The sequence below is a fragment of the Mesoplodon densirostris genome, chromosome 16 (genome assembly GCF_025265405.1).
Source record: "Mesoplodon densirostris isolate mMesDen1 chromosome 16, mMesDen1 primary haplotype, whole genome shotgun sequence".
In the NCBI taxonomy this organism is placed as follows: Eukaryota; Metazoa; Chordata; class Mammalia; order Artiodactyla; family Ziphiidae; genus Mesoplodon; species Mesoplodon densirostris.
This window is the reverse complement of record NC_082676.1, coordinates 40,810,985-40,835,983: the sequence shown is the minus strand read 5'-3', so window position 1 is coordinate 40,835,983 and position 24,999 is coordinate 40,810,985. Positions and strand designations below refer to the sequence as shown.

The window sequence follows — 24,999 nt, the reverse complement described above, 5'->3', positions numbered from 1 at the left end:
GATTTTCCCGCTCCCAAGTCAAAGTAGGAAAACAAACAAACAAACAAAAAACAACCTACCATTTCCTTATTAGTAAGAGCCAAAACTTTTTAACATAATGTTTGAGTACTCACATCGTGGGCAAACAGTTCTGTGTAGGACAAACATAAGCATAGGGGAGTCAGAAAGACATGTACTCTTTTGTATAACACTCCTTTCTTCATTTTTTAAAACCCCTTTGGAAATTAAGAAGAAAATTCAAATTTGCCATATAAAAAAGTGCAACCATTTTACAAGACAGTTGCCAGCTCAGCATCTTCTAGGTCAGTATGTATTTATACTTAAAAACATAATCCAACAAGTAAGTTCCATTGGGGTGGTTACTACTTAGAACACTTTCTTTTAACAGTATGGAAATGGAGAAGAGCATGGGCAAAATATACTGCTTCATCAGGATGGGTACAAGCTCAGCTGGAGCTTTTTCTTCCTCACTCTCCTTTAATGTCTTCACAGAGCCAACCAGTTACAGACTCCAAAACTAAATACTTTCAGACCTACTATGGTCTTCCTTTACAGACCTCAGCAACACTATATATCTGTGTTATTCAAAAACTTAAAAAATCATGGAACTGAGAAACCTTCTAATCCAAATCTCTCATTTTACAGATGGGCAGCAACAGACAGTGATTTGTTCAGGGTTTCATAATAACACATATGATGCTAGGAATATTATAAATGAAAGTATTACAGCTTTACCTCAATTATCAACTTCTGTTTCCCTTCCTACTAAAAAAAATAACACTGGATAGTATACTTTTTGGCATCAATACTGAAGATAAGAAAACACCACTTATTTTTAAAACTCCTATATAGGCCAAAGATACGATTCATTCCTTCCTTCTCCATGATTCTTAAAAAGTAGGTCAAACTAATTGCTTTTCAAATATTTTCCCTGAAATAAGGATAGCTCTGATTTCAAATACCATTAGTACCAGAAGATGGATAATTAAGACCAAAAAGCTACTCGAATTTGAGATATACAAGTCCTTGCCTTGTAAGATCATAAACTCTTTCACTAGAGGACAGAGTAGAAAGAAGGATTTTGAAGACAGAGAACAGAAAAGTCAGATCAAGTATGGGAGTAAGAGAGTCAAGGATGAGGAACCACAGCTGTGTGTAAGCTCAGAATTAAATTGATTTCTTGTCTGAAAGGGTAAGAAGCCCTCCTCCCACCCTGTTGGAGAGGCAGTGGTTACACTGCAACCCCTCTCCGTCGGGAACAATCACTTTTGCTACATATCTCACATGGAGAGGCATGAGTTGGAAGTCACAAATACCACAGGAAAACTATCTTTTATAGAACCCAGCCCTTCCTCCCTCACCCCACTCGCTGTAAAAAAAAAACAAAAAGTTTTTTTTTTTAAATCTTCATCCAAATGTGGTTGCCTTCAACTTTCCAAGCTCTGCTCTCTGTACTTGATAGGTTGTCCTGTTTTCTTCTTGAGCTTTCATAGGCCATTTCTATGACCACAATCACTCCCCCTGACCAAACCAACTCATGTAGTTTCTAAAAATACTTGTAGACTCCCTGCATCCCACGACTTGGGAGTCCTTATCTCAAACAAGGGAAGCAGAATATACAGGGAAAACAGAGAAAGGCAGAGAAATCTGGGTCTAAACCCTAGTTCTGTACCTCACTGTTAAGTGGCCTCAGACAAGTCACTTTATTTCTTTAAGCCCCAGTTTTCCCATCTGTAAAGTAACCATAATACCATCTACTAACCAGGGTTGTTGTGAAAATTGTAGATTATACTACACAGACTCCCACACTGAACGACTGTACCGTGCTATGCATCAGTTAAATGTTAATAATAACCATTATAACTCTAACCTGGCATTTCATTTCAGGACAAAGGAAAACCACCATGTGTGTCAGAGTTGGGGATACTTCCCTGAGATCCTCCTGAGTCCATGCTGAAATCCACCACTCTAGTTATTTTCTCAGAAGTTTACCCATCAAGTTCCACTCTGACACCAAACTGCCCACTAAATCTTATTAAGGACTTTGATCTTTCAAATCTTTTAACTGAAATTCATCACCAAAAATATATTCTTGATTCTTTATAAGAAAAATTTCCAAACTGGCTTGACCATTATCAAATAGGAAATTTGAGATGACAAACTTCTCTGCCTAAACCCCTAGCGATTCTGGTTCATCAGGTTCTAGGGTAGAGCTAGAATATGTGTTTAATAAGGCTCATGTTATGATTCTAATGATCTGTGAGGTTTTAGAACCACTGTTTTGTCTGATCCTAGATCTCTTCCCTCTGCAGAGAAACATCTGCAAACTAGGAATTACCTGTTCAGCTTCTAATTAGCAGCACCTGCTCTGTGAACCACACTCCCTTCCTCTGCTTCCTTCAAGTGATAGTCAATCCCACCCAGCGGTCCCTCCAAAAACAAACAAAACACACCCAGGACACAGGTAACTCAGCAGGTGCTAAAGCCTCCGGATTTGTGCTGAAAAATTGCTATAAACAGCTTCATTTCTCATTATTAATCTATCTCATATGGGGATTTCCACAGTCAGAAAGGCTCCCCAAATGCCAAGAGCTGTATTTTCTTGTGGATCATTGAAACCTAATTATTAAACAGCCCAGTAAGCCCCACTACCAGACTTTCATACAATCAGCAGATCACAAAGACAGTCCTGAATTATAGGCTGTGGAGGACACCTGAAGAACCAGAAGGCAAACTCATTTCCTCCAGTGCTCTCCCACATGCCACAGTATTTGGGCTTCCCTGGAAAATATAAATCTTATGCAGGGTACTGCCTGCATGCAGATAACCATTTTTAGCACCTCAAAACCTTGAGATACGCAGTGTATTTGAACAAATCTGCCTGTTTCCTTTGTTTTACCTCAGAGGATCTCCCCCTGCAAGCCAGTCTACCTGGACCATCACCAAGACTTCCGTTAGTCTGCCCTCAACGCCAGTAGCGCCAGCAACAGGCTTTGTTACACGGAGCACATGTGACTGAAAGGGTACTGTGCTAAAGTTTCAAACTGTGATAAAAACAATGAGCTTGGTTTGGTATATTCTTTTAGAAGCAAACACACAGCAGGGCAGCCCTCCGGCACCCAGCAAGGATAATATCTTCTCCACCTGTTAGGAAGAACCACAGAGAAGCAGGCACCTGAGGAAGAGCAGCCACAGGAATGAACAAACCCTAAGCTTCCTCACCTGTCTGAGTCCCTTCGGCATTTTCTTTCTCTTCCCGAGGTGCTGGCAGAGATTGCGGTCATTTTCCCGGTCTGAGCTGTAGTGGTGTGGGTGGCTGAGTCTGCTCTTCTTGGAATGAAAGGACAAGCCGTTGGTAAGTGCTTCCCGTTTCTTCTTGGTCAGAGGGGTCTGGCGTTTCTCCACGCGTTCCTGAGGCTTAAGTGCTACATCTTTCTGTAGAAAAAAAAGAGAAGGAAAGGAAAGTGGTGGTTACATAGGTAGCTAGCGTCACACCCAAAACAGAGGCTAAATGGGGTTACTAGAAGGGAGGGAGTAAAGGCAAGAAAGTGGGGTATGAGACTACCTAAAACTAAGAAACATGGCTCTCAATTTTTCTGACTCCTTAATGCCACAAATATATCCTTTCTATTCTTGTTGGGGGGAAAAAAAGCTCAACAAAGCACAAAGTATCTGTCCATTAAAAGTGCTTTCACTGCTGCCTGGGATAGTAGCTTTCCATCTGGCTCTGCACTAGGTCCAGCGCATGCGATTCCCTGAGGAGGCTTAATAGGCTCACTTCCCAAGATGGTACATCAATTATGTTTCAGAAAAGGAGTACTAAGTGCATACGCAATTCAAAAAAATCAGCACAAGACTGAACATACCAGGGCCAGGTGGATGTGAGCCAGCAAGAAAGAAACTGTCAATTCACATGATTAAAATGTTTCCTTAATGCATTATATTTTTACCACAAGATCCTCTGAGCATCCTTAATTCTCATCTTCTTTGCAATATGTAACAACCATATTATCACCAAGATCAACAGCAACTTTTCATTTATTCCTGTGTGTGGCTGGGGGATGGGGGAGGGTGGGAGAAGGATCATGGATGTTCTGGAATAGGGAGCAGCACCTGTAGGAACTACAGGCAAGCATTTCAGGCCACATGACATAGGTGAGTTCTGTGCCTTGAGGCAGGTCAGGACATCCTGAGATACCAAAAGGCATGGGTTTGAGCTCTGACGCTGACATTATTCATTATGAAACTTGGAGTAAGTCACTGCAACTCTGAGCCCATATGCAAATGGACTCAGATATGACCTGATACAATATATGTGAAAGTCCTTAGAACCCTAAGAAATGTACACATTAAGCAATAACATTAAAATGATTTGACACTCAATCATTTGTTAATGAATAGATATGTTCCTCTTTACACTGAAAATGTTCCTTCCTGGAGCCTCATCTGCACACAATTTCTCAGCTTCTGTGGTCCTAAACACACATTTAAAAATAAAGTAAAACCAGGGGCTCCCCTAGCAGTCCAGTGGTTAAGAATCTGCCTTCCAATGCAGGGGACACAGGTTTGACCCCTGGTCAGGGAACTAAGATCCCACGTGCCGTGGGGCAACTAAACCCACACACCGCCAACTACTGAGCCCGCATGCCACAACTAGAGAGCCCACGTGCTGCAACTACAGAGCCCATGCGCTCTGGAGCCCACACACCGCAACTACTGAGCATGCGTGCTGCAACGAAAGATCCCGCTTGCTTCAACTAAGACCCAACGCAGCCCAAAATAAAATAATGTATTTTTTAAATAAAATAAAAAATAAAGTAAAAACAAAAACAAACATTCCCCTTCATCCATTTCTCATTCTCAAAATACCACTCTCTCTTTCCTCTCCTTCACAGCCAGTATTCTTGGAGCAGTTATCTATCTATTCTACCTCTTCCTAATACCTCAGCCCTCCCGACTTGACACACATGGTGCTCTTTGATGTCTTTCCCAATTCAGCCACAGCCATTATTTGGGGACCTTGGACCTTTACATCTGCTTTGCCTTGGCCTCAAAAGCCCACCCTTCTACTCCCCTCCCTTTTCTAGTTCAAGAACCCTTCCCAGTGGCTGCCAGTTCAGGGAGACCATTCTGTAATGCAAAGCACTGTTCTCAGGTCTCCACTCATTCAACAAATGTTTTTTGTGCACCCAGTATATTCCAAGTACAAAATCAGCACTGTCCTGCAGGCGCTGGGAAAACAATCGTGTGGGAGAAAAATCCCCACATCATGGAACTTAGAATTTAGGGGACAGATACTAATCAAATCACACAAATATATAATTGCAAACTGAACTAACTGCTCTAAAGAAAAGCTAACAGGGTGCTAAAACTGGGGGAAATGGTCTAGTCCAGAGGAGGGGGTTGTTGCTGAGGAGATGACTGCCATTTGACCTAGATCTGAAAGTCTGGGCAGAGAGAACAGCTTGTGCAAAAGCCCTGAGGCAGCTGGTAGCATGATTCTTTGAAAGAATAAGGTCGGTACTAAGTATCAGTAACCCCAGTGCTCCACTTACAGAGCCAGGCAAGTAATAGATGGTCAAATTATGCTTGCTAAATAAATAATACAACTAAAATATCCAAATCTATAAACCACAATAGTGATTTAATATCTCAAGCTGTCTCTAACACAGAGTGAGTGAAGCAAGCTAGAAATGCTGATAGAAGCAAGAAACCAAGAAACCCAAATAAGCAGGCACTGCTGGCACACAGGAAGGATCACAGCAAATCGCAAGAAGCCCCAGAAAAGGAGAAGGGCTTTATCTTTGGGGCAAGAATATATCAAAAATAATAATCCTACAAGGCAAATGAATAGCTTCTGGTCTAACTTCTAGCTGCTTCCACTGCAGATGATTTACTCTCTGCCACTGGAGAGGCAGGTCTCCCAAGGTAATGAAGATGTGGTGAGGAAGTGTTTAGAGGACAAAATGAGATCAAAGCAAGTACACATGGCCATTAATTCCAGTCTCAGAACCTTGCACACTATGCCTAACAGATGACAAATGTTCGATAAATGTTCAACAAATATCTGCTATGTTTATTGCTTTGTCCAATGTCCACTACCACAGTCAGCTATGTCAGACATCTGCTCAGAATTTGGCCTCAAATGTAACCAATTTAGTCAGCTATCAAGAAAAAACACTCAGGTATAATGGCAACACTAGCAGAAGCAGCCAGGTGAGTCCCACTGTGGACTGCTTCTATATAATATGATTAAATTGTACCACTTCTAAGGGTAATACATAAATTCCCCACAGGCTGAAAAAAACACCTTTGTCCCACTGTCCGCCTACTGCCCTACATCATATGGATGTAGAGTATAGGGTTAATAAGCAAATGATATTTAATAATGTATCAGCTGTGCTTTTAGAAAAAAAATTATGCCATTCTCTTCAGAAACCAAATCTTTTTTTCATACTGAAGGTGCTCCAAAGTACATTGAAAATTATGTGCAATTCCATACAAATGTGAATTAATATTTATGAGTATGGTATAATTTTTTCCAAATCCATTTTATTTTCATGTAGCATATTAATCAAGGCATTCTCACTGCACCACAGAATAGCTACACAGAGCAAATGGACCCCATGCCGTGACATTAGCTTGTAAGAGATCTGCTGAAGTCTTAGCAGCAGCAATACAATCATCTCAGCTCCAATTAATATTGAGATTTTCAACTCTGGAGGCTGTCTGAGGGGAAGAGGGGAAGAAAGAGAGGATCAATATGTGTATGGAGGTGGTAGCTTAAGAGGTAAAGAATGTAGTCTTTTAAAAGTTTTTATTACATAAGAGGTTTTCAAAGATTATCTTTAGAGAGTATCTTTATACTTTCAAAGATACAGTTTTATTTATAAAATTACTGCATAGACCCTTTGGAACAGTTCCTGAAAAAAACAGGCTGCTATTTGTTTGTTCCCTCTATAAACCCATACAGACTGTTTACTGTGTATCAAGTAAAATAATCACTTAATTTCTCAATGGCTGTCTTGGGGGTGAAATGACAAAAACTGTCCATTGTAAGCAATGAGACTCAAAGACAAATAGCTTATAAACTACTCATCTTATAACATTCTAAAGAGTTGCACACATGATTACATACATGTGTATATGTGCCTATATCCATCCACCAACAAATTATTATTAAGAATTTCTATAAAGAAACTTGGGCAGCCTATAAAGTACTGCTTCAATATAAGAAGAAAAATTGTCTGGTTTATACAGTAACTTTTTAGGATTGATGAACGGCAATTTTCAAAGGCCTGTTGAGTCATTACCATGGTTCCCAAAGAAAATTAATGTCTATCAGAACTATCTACAGTGGTTTTTGAAAATAAGATGACTATGCCCCATACTCAGCAAGGGAAGCATTTAGCACACTAGCAAGGGAGGGGGGCAGGAGGATAAGGAAGAGATCTGGAAAAAATGCTTTAAGGCATTCATTGGACAATCACAGAAGAAGTAAGGAAGCCAGCCAGCCAACAACAGAAGGCTAGCTGGGAGGTAAAAAGATTTAGACATATTTTCTGGCAATAGAGGGGGTAAGTGCACAAGCTATGTACAACAGGCGGGGAACAGGTTTCTTGAATAGTTGAAATTATGTGATTTTTTAGGTCATTGGTGATGGAGGGCATGGTCACAGTAATGCATATGCTGAGAGGGAGGCTCAGAGACCGACTAACCAAGGCAATCTCCTTCAACACCCAGCCTTTCTTCAAAATAGGCAATCTTGCTCTTGACTTTCCTTTCTCCCAAATTACAATCTTCCACTAAAGGCTTCCTCTGCCACTCTTAAAGTTCAAAATGAAATGGTTCGGTGTTGCACCAACTAAGGGAGAGCAGCGAATTGCAGATGAACCCTGTGTAGGCTGCACAGCTCCATTTGCTGATTAGAGGTGAAGCCAGAGACAACAGCAAATGAGGGCACGATTCGCCTGCCTTGCATGAAATAGGTTTTAGAAAGAGAGCCTCCATCTGATTTTTCCAGCCAAACTAGTGTGAGGGCAGCCCATCACTTACAAATATGTGTCCCTGCATGTGCCCAAGTGTACGTACATGTGTGAAAGAGGGGTGCAACCTAAGCAGAACCTCTTCTATTAGTTCTTTGATCTTAGGGATTTGCAAAGAAAATAACAAAGAAGCCCGGAGAAAAAGAAAAAGTGGTTTCTCTGTTACCATCACAAGACATTATCAGCTGTGTGCTGTCATTTTAGTCTGTCAAGTCCTTTCTTGGTTTATTATATTGCATTTGTATCTGTTTTTGAATGGCTTTACAAACACTGATTCCAACACTTCTCTTAAGTGCAAAAGAAGTAAAAGGGTTTACAGTGATAATAAGGAGTGAAAATTAGAGAAACAAAACATAACAGCGTTTTTAAAACTTAACTCTATATGGATATGTTCACAGTGGTCCCCCACTTTGGAGTTTTGAACAAATGGACTTATGAACAGACTTTCAGGACCTAAACTTTTTAGTAAGTACAGGAGACTTATAGGAATTCACAAATAAAATAATCAATATGGCTTTCAAAAAAATAATCCCTCATGTTTTCATCTTTTAAAAACAAAAATCAAAGTTCCCTGATGGCCTAGGGGTTAGAATTCTGGGCTTTCACTGTTGTGGCCTGGGTTCAATCCCCAGTTGGGGAGCTGAGATCCCACAAGCTGAGAGATGTGACCAAAAAATAAATAAATAAACTAATTTTTGGGCTTCCCTGGTGGCGCAGTGGTTGAGAGTCCGCCTGCCGATGCAGGGGACACGGGTTCGTGCCCCGGTCTGGGAGGATCCCACATGCCGCGGAGCGGCTGGGCCCGTGAGCCATGGCCGTTGAGCCTGCGCGTCCGGAGCCTGTGCTCTGCAACGGGAGAGGCCACAACAGTGAGAGGCCTGCGTACCGCAAAAAAAAAAAAAAAAAAAAAAAAAAAATCAAAATACCTACTATATGCCAGACATTTTGCCACCTGTTAGATTATCTAAGAAAGGACCCCAGAACTTGTGCAAATTGGTGAGCTATTACTCTAAAGTGGGTTAGGCAAGAAGCAAGTAAGGTGCTTCCTATTGCTATACTTCACGTTGGGTTAAAATTGCAGTCCTGTATTGTCATAAAAATAGAGAAACAGATCAACAGAATAGAGAGTCCAGAAATAGACCTATTGATATATGGACAACTGGTTTTCAGCAAAAGTGCAGAAACAATTCTGTGGAGAAATAATAATCTTTTTAACAAATGTTGATGGAACAAGTAGATATCCATATGCAAAACAGATATGTATAATTTGATCCATATCTCAATCTAATTAGGAACATTAACTCAAAATGTATCATTAACCTAGGTGTAAAACCTAAAACTAAAAAATGTCTAGAAGAAAACTTTTGTAACCCTGGGTTAGGCAAAGATTTTTCAGATAAGATACCACAAGCACAATCCATAAAAGAACAACTTGATAAATTATACCTCATCAAAAATGAAAACTTCTGCTCTTCAAAAGACACTGTTAAGAAAATGAAGATACAAGCCACAGAACAGAAAAAGTATTTCCAAAGTGTATATCTGATAAAAGTTTTGTATCTAGAATATATTCTTTTAAATTCTCAAAACTACATAAAAAGAAAATAACCCAATTTTTTACAAGACAAAAAATTTAAACCAATACTTAACTAAAGAAGATATATGGGTGATAAATAAACACATGAAAAGATGCTTAGCAACAGTCATCATTAGGGAAGTGCAAATTATAACCGCTACATACATATTAGAATGGCTAAAATGAAAAAGCATGACCATCTCAAGTATGGGCAAGGATGTTGAGGAATTTTCATATACTCCTGGTAGAAATGTAAAATGGTACACCACTTGAAAAAATAGTTTGGCTGTTTCTTTAAAAGTTCAAAGTATACCTACCATATGCTCCAGCCATTCTACTCTCAGGTATTTCCCCAAGGAAATAAAAACACATGCCCACATAAAGATTTGCCCATGAATGCTTATATCAGCTTTGTTATAGCCTAAAACTGGAAAAAAAAAAAAGTGTACATTGGGGGCTTCCCTGGTGGCGCAGTGGTTGAGAGTCCGCCTGCCGATGCAGGGGACACGGGTTCGTGCCCCGGTCTGGGAGGATCCCACATGCCGCGGAGTGGCTGGGCCCGTGAGCCATGGCCGCTGAGCCTGCGCGTCCGGAGCCTGTGCTCCGCAACGGGAGAGGCCACAACAGTGAGAGGCCCCCGTAACGCAAAAAAAAAAAAGTGTACATCAACAGATGAATGAACTGTGATATAACCATTCAATGGAATATTATTACTCAGCAATAAAAAGGAATAACCTATTTATGCATGCTACAGCATGAACAAATCTCAAAACAATTATGCTGAGTAAAAGAAATCAAACAAAAAAGAATAGATTCTGTATATTCCACTTACAATAAATTCTAAGAAATGTAAAATAATCAATAGTGACAGAAATGTAAACTAATCAATAGTTCCCTTAGAGGTACAGGAAAAGGAGATTATATGAGGACATGAGGAAACTGCTGGGGTGATGAGCATTTTCAATGGCTTGATTGTGGCAATGGTTTCATGGGTGTATACACGTGTCAAAACTTTAAAAATTTTACACTTTTAATTCATGCAATTTACTGGTATGTCAATTATACCTCAATAGAGCTGTTTTTTAAATGGCAACCCTGGCCATCATGCACAACTGACATATTGTTATTACCAATTACTAGATGACATTGGGTGTCCGTCAAAAGGACCTCATCTTTCAGATTCCTGAAGCAACAGGACGGACACATTCTGAAAGGACTGGCTTTAGCCTATAATGTAGCCATGAACGTTCCACTGGAGACAACTCAGCTGTGGACGTGAATGTCTCAGTCAGACCGAGGAGCAGTGCCCGGTCTTCACATCACTGTCAGCGATAAGGTGGAGTTCACACTGTGCCTTTTTTTTCTTCACCTCTCTCAGGTATTCAGAGGCTAACCTTTTGTAGAGTTTTTCCTATCTTTCCTTCAAGTACCTTGGTTACTGTTTGGCCACATCCTCTCTCGTGAACACATTAACCAAAGAGCAAAGGAAAGAAAACATAGATAAATTTTTACCTTTCCTAAATGTAAAAACAAAGAGGCAGCTTATTAAAATACTATATGTAATACATAATGATGCATATGACACAAGGGAATCCAAATGGAGAGAGGAAAAAAGGTTTAAAAAGAAGAGAGAGCACAAGCACAGACAAATTCAGCATATGAAAACAGCTGTCAAAGGAGTGGTGCCATCGTCAGAGGCAGAAGTGAGGAGCAAAAAAAAAAAAAAAAAAAAAAACCTCAAACCCGGCCGCTGAGAAGCTTTCCTAAGTTATGGGATGAGATCACAACTATCAGCTTAAGGGAGATTTTTGTGCACTCTGTGAATTGAAAAAGTCCCAGCAGTCTCCCATTCCCATAGATAATTGAGAGTTGGCTGCTGTTAGACCTTAACATGCTCAAAGTGGTTGAGTCCCTGGCAACCAGATGCTATTGCTTAAAACAGTTTAGGCTCTTAGCCCTGAAGGATTCCTAAAATTGGATTACAGTCCCTCCAGATAATCTGAGAAATACAGCATGACGAAAAGGAAACCTTAAAAAAAAATTAACTCCTCCATAACAGCAGCATTCTGAGAGCTGAGCACAGCATGACTGAGGCAGAAAATCTCATCAGCGAGGGCTTAAGGGCAATAACGTACACAAAGGGTGAGTCCAAAAAAGGGGAAGGGAACCCACACAACAGAAGAGAGCATAATGGAAGCCAGAAGAGAAAGTGACCACCACACAATTCTCAGGCTTTTCGGAGGGCAGGAGTCTGGTTTGCTGCCTTGAGAGAGGCGAGCAGATGCAAATTTCTACTGCTTTCTCATCCACTCAAATCTAATTCACTGAGGTCACACACACACTTGAGAGGACGTGTAGTGCTAATGATACCCCTTTTTAATTAGCCATTACTCATTTTTGACTAGGCATTCTATGCAAAAGATGGGGAAAGGGTTAATTAATGTACTTATTACATTGCAGCAAAACAGTTAGTAATTGGGCCTTCCCTGTAATACTCAGGTTTAGCTCCACAGGGAGAGTGGCTATAACTTCATCATCCCTGAATTCCTAGCAGAGAACACAGAATGAGGCACACAGCGAGCTGCTTCTGAACCAATGAATCAGAGAAAGGAGGACACCATGGATGCTCCTCTTACTCTAGAGGCTGCAGAATCGTACTAGTCCCTCCCTCCTCCTTCCTCACATTTCTAACCAAGAACTTTCAAACTAATTATCCCCCACCACATACTTGGTAACGCCAAGTATTACTATTCCCCTATGTATTAAGAGGGAGTGAATAGATCCTTGAGAGATAACATAAATTACCTTATTCAACCCAAGAGAAAAGAAAACAATAAAGGAGACTTATTGGGAAAAATGTCAGGTCTTGCCATCATCTTTGTGGCTTGATTTCATGGCTAAATTACCATTTACTGAGTCTCAATACCTCTCTATTCACAGAAAAATCAAGAGTCGTTGATACTATCATCTAGATATTCGAGACAAGGACCCTGATTAGCCAGTGGAGACCTCTCCATATCCAGATTAGTAGTAAGGTACAGACTTTTATTTTGTTCCCTTAAAATGTTCCCAATTTCTTCTCTTCCCCAGATACCCACATACTACCACATCTTCATTTTAAGTGACCAATGAATCTTTAATTACTTAAGGAAAGATGCAGTGCATCCTTTCATTTCAGTTTTCCAACAGAGTGAAATAATGAACCAAAGGAGAAATAGAAAGCAAAATAAAGACTGGGATTCTGAGCCATGGAAGAGTCCTCCATTCTTTCCTGCCATGCTATACCAGTTCTGATCCTTTAATCTTCCCCAGAAGAGAATAAGAAAAAAAAATCCTGATGTGACTCCGAATCTTACCAAGTGGGACAAAAGGGAAGACCACTAATATGTCCTTCTAGCTCTGGCTCTTAAGAAGTCAAACCTCCATTAACAGGCAGCAGAGAGCACCCTGATATTTGACTTTACTTAGGGCTACGGAGGTCGCGGATGGGTAAAAGTAACCACTTCTAGGAGAGGCTCATTTAGTAGAACAAAATCTCTCAATCCCTCTCTCTCTCACGTACTCACTCACACACTCACACGCACGCACAAAAGGCACATTCTGTCCACTCAGCAGACAGGAAGCCATTTCACAAAAGGTAATTTAATGTTTGGTAATAATTAGTAACAGGGAAAGCAACTTCTGGCAAAATTCACATTATGTGGGCCCTGAATATAAATAGTTTATACAGCATATTGGGAAGGGTATGTGGATGTCAGACAATCCCTTTATGGCTCAAGTTTTTCAAGTGGTTCAGATAGGTGTTTAGAGAACTATGAAATAATTATTACTTGAGTAATAATTCTAACTTTCTCCCAACTTCCCAGAAACTGTAGTCAACTTCCCATTGGAAGTGAGGAGGCATTCCTTCATTTACAGAGCAGTGATGCAGAGAACCAACATGCCCATGTGTGTACACACCTCCTTGTACTCCACGAACAACTGTTACAGCCCTTCTCAAACTAATTTTAATTGGCTTGCCAAGGGCATAGACCAACCTATTTCAATATCTATACATGTAGGGTCCTCCATGAGATACTCTCTTAGGCTCCATTAAACTCCCTGATGTTATTATTATCCCGGGAGGCTAGTTAGCACATATAAAACATTCAACCAATGTAGCTTAGAGTTCACTGATTCAGTAGACGTTCTTCTTCCAGATCATATTTCCCAGACCTTTAAATATCTCTGTGAGATTTCTCTTACGTGAAAGCACCCTTCGAGTTCTTCTGTCCCAACTTGACTTTGATTTGAGAACTAGACATTGAATAAGAGGTCAGACAATTTCTGAATATAAAGTAAGGACTAATTTATGACTTTTTATAACCACTAATATTAGTATAGCAACTGGGAGCTGAGAGTTTACAAGGTAAAATCATCATTTCACTTGGTTTCCTAATAACCTTATATAGCAGGCACCATCATTTTCACTTTCTAAATTAGGAAACTGAGGCTTGGTAAACAAATGACATCCCAAAGTCAGACAGTCAGCTATTGTCAACAAACTTGGAGTCCCTTGGTTCTAATCCTATTCTCGTTCCCTAACACCAAGTCGTTACAGCCTTATTTGTAAGTGTCAGGATTATGACCTTTTGTTTGAAGAAAATTTTAAATTATAGTTTAGTACTGTCTCATTATAAAATCCTCTACTCACCTCCACTTCCCCTCCAAAGCATAATCAGGGAAAGGCTTTGCCACTGACGTCAAATGTTTGAACTCCTTCTGAAGGATTCAAATCAGCAATAAAAATCCAGACAGAAATAAAAGCTTTGGCTTTTCTCTAAAACTGACAATTTTCACCATTTTATTTCAGGGGTGAAAAATGGCAGAGAATGACACCTTTCTGACCTTAAAAAAATAAGAAGCTATACAAATGCTCCAGTCCCTGAATTCCACATGTTCTGCCTATGTGGCTCAATAAATATTAATGGATAATGACAGCAGCTATAAATACCCACAGGTGCAAAAAAACAAATTCTTGTTTAGCGTATATTGCAAATGCTCTGTCACTAAATGAGACATGTACACAAGTTTCATGGAAAGTCTTCCCAGTCTGGGAGCTTGTTCACACAGTTCCAGCCTATGAATGCACACTCCCTTTCCACTCTCTTTCCTATCACCGACCCCTCATCTTCTACTTCAGGTTTTAGGCAGAAGCATTTTCTTTCCTTTAGCATCATATGGGCAAAAATAAAATGAACTATCCTGCAGGCTTTCCCAGAACACAGAAAAGTATCTAAGGTGTACCCACTGACCTGAGATACAGACCAAATAAACTTCTCAAGCTATTTCTGCAATAAGAAAAAAATTACATACTATAATTGTAGTTGAGGGAAGAAAGGAGACTGTCCTTTCCACTGGTTACTACATTGACTGGAGAAATGAAAGGCAGTGTCAGTTTGCATAAGAGACTTGGATACTGATTCTGAGGCAATTATGTCATGCAAAGTTGTCCACATTTTTACTCAGTTTGCTGAACAAGCCACAGGCTTGTCTCTATACCAAAGCTTCCTATAGATAGACTTAGTGATGTTTAGGTACTTATTGGGTCTATCAGATTTGATAATGGAATCAATCTCTCCCTTTAGAAGCTCTGGGTTAATGGCAAAGTTTATTAAACTGCAGGCAGTCATTCAGAAAAGATCAATAGAGACATGATTACAGAGTAACCAGAGGATTAAACACAAGATTTATCACAAAATTAAACTGAATTAAATGTTCTCTCATAGCACTTGAAATGCTGTCGATACTTTAACTCATGATCTATGCTTTCCGTGTTTACTAATAGGCAATTGGGATGTCTGACTTGAGAAAATGACTTCTACATAAAACCATAAGCCAAAGAGATTTGCTGAAAGCATTGAAAGTCCCTTCTGAAAATGTTCTCCCATTTTTAAGCAGCACTTTAATTTTTCTATAAGCGCTGTCCACAGTTAACTCAGTAGAGTTCTGAGTTACTAAGTATTGACACATACCCATTCTGCCCATGCCTAAGGCACACACATACAGGTATCCCCCACTTTTCCAAAGTCCACTATATACCACTTGACTTTTACAAAAAATCTGTATCAGCATCTGTCTTCCCTAACCAAAAGAAATCCAAAGAGGATTTTCACTTTTATGGAAAGAGGTTTAAAGCAAAAACAGCATTCAGTGTCTGTTTTGCAAAGAGGTGTTATAGAGGGCAGCATCCACCCCAAGAAGAAAGAGTGGCACCACCAAGCTCCTTCCTGGGAACTACACTCAGCATCTTAGCATCAAGTCGCCATAGCTTTGAACTGTGTCTGTAAGCATCTGTGCTTTATCTCAATTTATTTTGTGTATCCTTTAGCAAGATTGTGTCCTAAGGTAATTGCTTCTTGGCTTTATGCCATTTTGGCTTATGAAAGGTTTCATAGGAATGCCCTACTTTCAGATAGTGGGGGAAACCTGTACATCCTCACAGGCATATATCTTAGAAACTGTGTCTGCAAGACATACTTTAAACAACGTCCTTCTCTTTAAACAACTTCGTTCACCTCTCTCACACAGAAGCATGTGGTGTGACATTGGCCCTTGATCCCATGAGGAAAGGGGGCTGGAAAATGTCATCTAGATGTAGGAAAATCAACCCTTCCACATCTGGGAGGACTTACTGATGCCACCATAAGCTCAGCAAATTACATTCATAAAGGTGAAATCCCCTTCATAGCCTGTGAAAGGTAACCACTGGCTATACAAACTGGAAACAGCATATACACTTGCAATCAGTGGAGGTGTCGATATACACGATGGCTGTTAAAACTGACATCAGTACCACAGTGAGAGAGAACAGCTCTGCAGGACCTGAAATGATAAAGGCCAGGCCTGCTGTGTGAGGTTGGGAGGGTATGTGCATAAGCAGATAGGTTGGTAGGGAAATCAGTTATGGGGCAAAAATTGAGCCTGTGGTTTAAACTATACCTTGGATGGCAGCATGCCAGAGGGAGGCTTTCCTTTTTCACTTGTCCAGTTGCTATCGTATTGCTAGTACACTCCATGCCACAAATAGCATCAGCCTTGCCCTGATGAGCAGCAGGCTCCGGTGATTTCAACTGTAATCCAATATGGCAGCTGTTTTGTAAGAGGGGGAAGAGCTGGGTTGGAAACAAGATGCTGAAGCTGATAACACCCTGCAATTCTGTCACTCCCTCGTCGGCACACTGATTTACACCAGAGCAACCATTTTTCTTCTCAGCAGTTATCCAGTGTTACAATACCATTTAGTGCTATGGGTAGTCCCAAATATTTCTCAGTTCCTCAGGGAACAAGAATGCCATCCTGCCTGCTGAAGAAAGGGACTCTGCACCCCACCCTAAAAACGGGGGCTGCTTTGAAGGACATGAGGCCAAAGCTGCTTACATCAAATTCTTTTATTGATAGAGAGCCTATCATACCATTTTCTTAGATTATTTCCCACAATAGAAAATTCCTTCTAAGAAAACTACTGCACTTCACTGCTGCCCATACTCTTTATTCATTTCCCATTTCCTCCTTTGTGTTTTTTGCTTTACCTATAGGACTGACACAAGCAGGCGCCCTCTCTGGTGGCAGTTAGATCTGGGTTTGAGCACTGGTGTTGCCGCTTTGTGGCTTTGTGACCTTTAGCAAATCTCCAGCCTGTTTAGGCCTCCATTTCTACTCCTCGAATACAGGGATAGAGTTATGAGGCTTAATAAAATCTGTGGGAAGTGCCTGGGATATTTCCTAGCATAAAGTAGATAATAAATGCTAACTGAGGAATTCCTCTTCCTAGCTAATGCAATCAAGTTCTTAGTCATTACAAAGGGAAACTGTTAGTCATTATAAAAGGTTATATTTGGCAATGGAGGATAGATGGCGGGACCTGTTTTCCATATATCCTCAAGACTGTGTGTACTGAGTATCTTTCAGTGTACAGAGTGAGGTACTGTATATTATATTTATAATACCTCTTTTAATTATCACAACACCCCGTGAAGCTTCAGTTTTTCTCATTTCTATACAATGGGGGCTAATTATGGCACCTAACTTACAAAGTAGCTACTCAAATTAATAAACTAATACAGTTTCTGGAATATACTAAAGTTAGCTATTCTATTACTATGAATTAACTTGACCAAGGTCACAAAGCTTGAAGGCAATGCCAGGATTCAATGCAGAGCTGTGTGGCTCTAGACTCATGCCATCATAACACATGCATGGAACCGAATGCAGAAGGCTGGGATGTAGTCTGAGCACTGCCCAGGATTTACACTGTGGTTTGGGACTCAACCTTTCCATACCTCTCTATTCCTTTTTTTTTTTTTTTTTTTTAATAAGCACATCACTTGGTCTATTTAACCTGTAAAATAATGCAAAAAAAAAAACACATACAATTTGTTCTTTGGAATAATAACACCACATAAATTTTCATCTTTTTTCTCCCAAATCTGCCTTCCATAATTTATGAGAAGTGCAAAAGTTGCCAGAAAAAGAAAGAAAGAAAAGAAATGCATTTCCCATCAACACATGGAATGGAAAGATGGAAACTTCAGGTTTGGCATGGGAAGAGAGCAACCCTTTGTACTCATGATACATCCAAAATTAAAAAAGACCACCATGTAAACCATTCCTAGAGACAGGCAAAAAAGAAGTCATGAAAAAGCATTTGCTACTGATTCCGTCATAAATCTCTTTTCAACTGCTTTACCCCTGCTGGTTTTCCAAATGAGACACCTGTCCATTTCCAAAAAGAAAATATATGCCTTGAGAATAGCTACTAGATGTAGTTCAACATAAAAAGATTACCTACAAGGCTTCCTGCTGGAGCCTAACCTGGAAAGAAATGGGTTTCTTGGACTCCGTTAGGGAATCCCTCAATGTACCATCCAAAACCTTCCTGCGTAAGGCTTAATGGAACAGGGGGAGATGGAACAAAGAAGGAGGGGGAAGAAAGCTCTCTTCCCAGCTGAGCATTGACACATACAGTACCGTTTGGGAGGCAACTTTATGTGCTCTTAGTAGTAGATTAATGAATGTAATTACCTAGCATTGTGGCTGTGAATGCTGCAAAAACTATAATTTATAGAGTGCTGTAAAGTTCTAATGTGTTTTTATGTCCATAAGCTGCTTAACCATAATCTAATGCATTTGTACAAGAACAGCCTAAGTGGCTCTCAGCTGAACAGTGAACACAAGTGTCTGAACCTCAGCAATTCTACTCATACGTCTTTATACCCCAACCCTGTGTGGTAAGCATCGGAGGGAAAGAGCTGCTGAATTATACAAATAATTCTAGAGACAGTGACAAGGTTCTCTGCCTCTCTCACCATGAGAAGAGTTTCTGGCTGACAAAGGGCTGCAGGCCTTAATTAAATGCTGGAGTGGTTCTGCACACATGTTTGGTGGTTACTTTATTCTTTTACCAACATTCTCACCACCCTCTCCTCCAGTCCATCTACCCTCATCCCTACCCGCTAGAGGTGAGCAGGGGTAGATGGGGGAGGAGAGAAGAGAACAGGAAAAAAAAAATTACCTTTCTGGGCCTCCCTGGTGGCGCAGTGGTTGAGAGTCCGCCTGCCGATGCAGGGGACACGGGTTCGTGCCCCGATCCCGGAGGATCCCACATGCCGCGGAGCGGCTGGGCCCGCGAGCCATGGCCGCGGAGCCTGTGTGTCCGGAGCCTGTGCTCCGCAACGGGAGAGGCCACAGCAGTGAGAGGCCCGCGTACAGCAAAAAAAAAAAAAAAAAAAAAAAAAAAAAAAAAAATTACCTTTCTATCTGAAAATGTCCTACCTGACTTCCAGCTTGGAAGAAGACTTACCATTTCCAACTTTCCTGCCATTGTATTTTCAAGGAAGGAGGGAGTAAAGCTCAACAATTCTTTGACATCCAAAGCAAATTATCCCTTGAGACTGCCTTAGGGGTTTGAAGTATCATATGATCAGATAGGTGATTATGATGATGCAGATGAGGGTGGTGGTGATGGTGGGTGGTCGTGGTGGTGGCTGATGCTTTTTAAAAGTTTACTATGTGCAGAATTGCACACCCTCCAAGATCCTGTGAGCAGGTACCATTGATAACCAATTTTCAGATGAAGAGACTAAAGGCTGTCATTGGTTAAGTGGCAAGGCATGTGTATCAGTTCAGCTTTTCACTCCATAGCCCGTACTAGGCTCACCAGACAAGTTATTGATACTTACTACTTGTAATTTAATGTTCTCCTCACCTGTAACTTAGAGATAACAATAGTATTTACCTCATAGGATTGTGGTGGGAGTTAAATAAGTTAATACATACGAAGTGCTTAGAAGAGTATCTGGACTTAAGCGATGCCGAGTCCCTGTTAGCCATCATCACAATTACTACTCTACGAACAGGTAGAATATGAATATACAGTTTGCCCTTGAATAAAGCAGGAATTGGGGATGCCCTACACTTATCACTGTAAAAAATCAGCTATAATTTACACTCGGCCCTCCATATCCACAGCTCCGCATCTGCAGATTCAACCAATCGGGGCATGTAGCACTGCGCTATTTACCACTGAAAGAAATCCATGTGTAAGCAGACCAGCACACTTCAAACCCATGTTGTTGAAGGGTCAACTAACCTGGCAAGGAGGTGAGGGGGATGCTATAAGGGACACCAAAACCTGCGGGCATTTTCTAGGGGCAGATGTTCAAAGTCTCAAACATCTGTAACTGTGAGATCCAGAGATTTATCCTGGAACCCAACAGTACCAAATAACAGATAAAGCATCAGCATCAAAGTACAGCTGGCAAGCCCCACTCCACTTCCCAGAGCCCAGTGTTGAGTGAAGGCTCCCCCAGAGAGGACCTCCCAAATAGCCCTCAGGTGTAAAAGCAAAAAAGAGCCACAGCAATAGGAATCCCCACCTTCTCCTCCTCTCTTCAGAGCAGTGCAAGATGATATCAGTAAGTAAATATTTTAATACACATTAAAAAAAATAATGGCTTCAGGAAAACACAAGGCTAGAAAATTCAGAGATCTTAGTTGAGTACAGGAGCACAATGGCATTACATCAGTGGCCACACAGGGATGAACAGCCAGCTCTAAGACACACACTCAGGGTAAATTAGTATCATGGCTAATAAATAATTGATGCTCTTCTAGTTAAAAATGTACTGCTCTGCAGCATTCATGGGATTAGATGTGATTTGGATTCAATTAAAGCTCTATCCTGTCCAAAGGAAGAAAACTCTGCCTCTAAGAGAGAGCCATGCGGCTGCTTCTTTACTTCTTGTGCCAGATTGATTTCTGGAAGCCTCAGATCCATCACTTTCACAGGGGCTGCATAGGCAGTAGCTACACATCTATCTCCTCCAACAGAGGAGTAATAGAGCAGAAAGTTGGAAAGTAGATAACAGAACTGGGAAAGTATTTCCTGCCCCCTAATAACTTAGCTTTGACCCTAGTGGTGAAAACTGGCTCCTGTTATTTAATCTGAAAGAAGAAGGGGAAGGAGTAAATAAACCATTTCCTGAAAACACTGTTGGAGCCCTTAAAAAGCTGAAGTGGAACTGGGCATAATAAGGCTCTGGGATGTGGCCAGTTCTCCCCACATGCCTCCCTACCCTGAGTTTCCCCGATACACACCACTGTTCTCCTGCAGCCTTCAAGACTCACTTCCTCCTCAGCAGTCTGATCATTAAAAGTAAGCTGTTGATTACTAATGAGATATTATTAAAGCCATCTATACTGATGGTGGATTTGTGAATTTTTCCTTCCAGTTTTGTCAAATTTTGCTCTGTACTTTTGAATCTATACTATAAGATGCATATAAGTTTAGAATTGTATCTTTTATCATTATGTAATGCACCTCTGTATCCCTAGTAAAATTTTTTTAAGTTGCTGGCTCCACAGCAGTTCCAAAATATTCACCAGTTCCCCACCCTACCTGCCACCACCCTTCTGTTTGCCTTTCTCACCTCAGTTGCTCTGTGAGAATGGGATCCTAGCCTGTCTCTTCACGTTCCCTCCACAAACACACCCCCATCCTCTATCCCATCCACTCGCCTTCTACAAGTCCACTTCTAGCTCAGGACGCCCTGTAAGAAGCCCATGGCTCCCTACTGCTTGCACCAACCCCACGGTAGCAACTCTGTCTTCCCGCATGCCCTGCCATGACTTACTGGTTATGACTCGCCCATAACTCCCTCTCCATCCATGTCCCCAAGCACCCTTAGCACTTTCTGTCTATATCAGTGATCTGTAAGATGTCTACCAGGATAAAGACTACAGTAAAATGTGTACTTGTAAATGCTTTTCATCTCATTCTTTAATAATTTCTAATTTTGTGTGTTTTATGATCTCTAAAATATACTGTCCAGTAGTACATAAAATTTTTATATGAATATGTATACATATTTAACAGAGGTGCTTATTCTAAACATTTTTGCCAATAGGGGTATACAATCCAAAAAGTTTGGACACTTCTGGTTTAGACTACACAGAGGGAAGCAAGCATCTTGATGGTACCTTTTCCTGTACTCCTTTAAAAGTGATTTATTGATATAATAAATAGACACTACAAATCACAGCTTACATACCTGTGTAGAGCAGCGTGCTCTGAGAAACTAAATCCCAGTATTTGGCAAATAAATAAATCATTAAGCTACAAGAAATAACCACATTTAGTGACTACAATTAACCCTTGAACAACATGGGTTTGAACTGTGCAAGTCCACTTATACGTGGACTTCTTTCACTAAATACGTACTACAGAACTACACAATCCGCACGCAGTTGGATGAATCTGCGGATGGGGAATCGCAGATGCGGAGAGCCGACTATAAAGTTATAGGTGGATTTTCAATTGTGTGGAGGGTCGATGCCCTTAACCCCATGTTGTTCAAGGGTCAACTGTATTGTTAATAATACCATATTGCATATTTAAAAGTTGCTAAGAGAATAGATCTTAAAAGTTCTCACCACAACAACAACAAAATTCTGTAACTATGTATGGTGACAAATGTTACCTAGACTTACTGTGGTGATCATGTATACAAATACCAAATCATTTTGTTGTACACCTGAAGCTAATATAATGTTATATGTCAACTATACCTCAATTTTAAAAAAGAAAATAAAAGAAGAAAGTGACAGGGGATCATCTTTTGGTATTAACAATGCAATGAAGACTTGGAGGGGTACTATACCTCTAGGGAGCAAGTCCTAAGCTAATTAGCCGGCAGCCATCAAACACACCAAGTATTATGTGATCTGGCCCACAGATTTCTTTTAACAAAACATCAGGGATTTGCTTCTTTGAATAGGATACTGTGTTGAAACAGAAAAGCAAGGGAAGATGTGGTAATACTTGCTCACCAACACATTTTCCTCAGGAGATAAAATAAATCCAACTTCATCCAGTCATGGCAACACCCAAAGTCAAAGAGGTCTGCATGACCTGCCATTTCACTAGATAAGCTCGAAGCTGCAACAGCCTTGTGGATACTGGTTAGATGCTTACTGGAAAGGGGATAAATCCTTATTTCAATGCTTGTGGTAAAAGTTTTATGCAATTCCAGATCAACTGGGTGGCTTAGTTATCACCACTGCTTGTTCTAGAATATTAATCTCTTGAGGGAGAAGACTCTTACATCACATCAAATCTCTCTCAATACCATGTCTGGTTCTTGGTAGTCACTCAATAGAAATGTGTTGTATAAACACTGAAAAAATTAGTTTTAAAGCTTAAAATTCAATATTTTGGATCACAACTCTTTCTGTTACTTCAAGAAAGTACTGATCAAGTGAATTCTTGACTGTATCAAAAAGGCAGAAGGTCAGCCTATACATACATCCAAAAAACAATATGAAATCAGAAATTATCAGTCAATGTGAACACCTAGTTGTGAATAACTGTTCACTGATGTACTCTTAGGCATTCCTATGGGAATGAGCAGAATGGTCACAATGTTCTTCCCTTCCTGTACATACAGCGGGTTGGTTCACAGGGTGCATGAAGGCTACCATCACTGAAAAGAGGCCCAATTCCAGAGTCCTGGGGCCCTAAAGTTTGTACCTCTGATGGAGAGTAACGCTGTTCTCTCTGTAAGTTTCAACTGGGTAACCTGTTCTGAGCTTCCTAAGATATGCTAAAATAAGTCCAAAGTCTCCAACATTTTCTAGACATGAACTATAGGACATCTATCAAACTATTTGTCTCACACAGAAACCTATAAGCCATTTCTACCCCGCAAGCTCTACACAAAAACAGAACCAGAGCTGGGCATAATAAATCTTTTTAGCCCCTTGGCTTTTGTGTTAATAATCTAATGAAGGCAATCACAGTCAATTTAGCAATAATAATAATAACATTAATGCCAGAAACCTTAGCACTAAGTTTACAATCTAACTGGGGCAGGAGCAAGAAACAAATTCTATTCTGATCCACAGAACAAAAAAATGATTGAAGTGGCATTCTCTTCAGTAAAGTACCAAACTAGTACCATTTAGATGCATAGGAGAGAAGTTAATTCTTTATATACAATAATGCCTTAGAGTGAGCAACAAGATTCTCTCTAGTGCTTGAGAAAAGCTGACCTAGACTTTCAAATGCATATATTTACTTGATATACTGCCAAATGCGTAGACATTCAGTGCAATAGTTTTAGAACAGATACAGTAAAAAGCTCATCCAGGAAGGATTGGGGGAAAGAGGGGGAGGGATAAATATGCAAAGCATGATCACAATGGATTCACAGAAGAGTCTAGTAAGAGATAAAGATGAAAAAAAATGTTTAGGGCAGATTATACTCAATATAGAGCCATTAAAAGGTTTTAAGGGGAAGCATCATGAGTTTAGAGTAGACAAGCAGAACGTCCATCCTAGATGCCCACCATCCAATAGACACAAGGCCTGGGCTGACTCCTATCAGTTCCACCTTCTTAATCCCTCTGCCATCTGTCTACCTCTCTGTGACTCCACTGTCACTACCTGAATTCAGACCTCCTCATCTGGACTTCCATTACCAACATCCTAATTGGTATCCACGTCTACAGTCTTTCACCCTGCTGCAGGACTGGTGACACCTCTAAAGTGCAAGTCTAAATGCGTCACTTCCTTGCATGAAACTTTCAATTCATGATCAATTCTAATCTCCTTTGTGGACTCCTTTTGGTCCACACAGGCTTCAGTTACCTAGGCCCTTGCTTACAGCTCTAACCTCATTTCTTGTCACCATCTCCTGGACTCCACCCGCCTCCCCAGTTCCCCAGTTGTGCCAAGAGTCTTTTAAGTCTCTTTAAAACTACAATTTCCTCTGCCAGTAATATTATTTCCTCCTAGCTCACTCAACCCTCTCTGCTTGGCTATCTCCAACTTAGCTTTAA

General features: G+C 40.5%; 1 protein-coding gene across 4 annotated transcripts in view; it reads right to left on the bottom strand.

Annotated features, from left to right (window-relative positions):
* AUTS2 (activator of transcription and developmental regulator AUTS2) overlaps positions 1-24,999 on the bottom strand; it is a 1,143,092-nt gene that overhangs the window by 855,212 nt on the left and 262,881 nt on the right. For all 4 annotated transcript variants that reach the window (XM_060078085.1, XM_060078086.1, XM_060078087.1 and 1 more), the window contains exon 2: positions 3,223-3,435. In XM_060078085.1, coding sequence (XP_059934068.1) covers positions 3,223-3,435 — 213 coding nt within the window. The remainder of the gene's footprint in view (positions 1-3,222; positions 3,436-24,999) is intronic.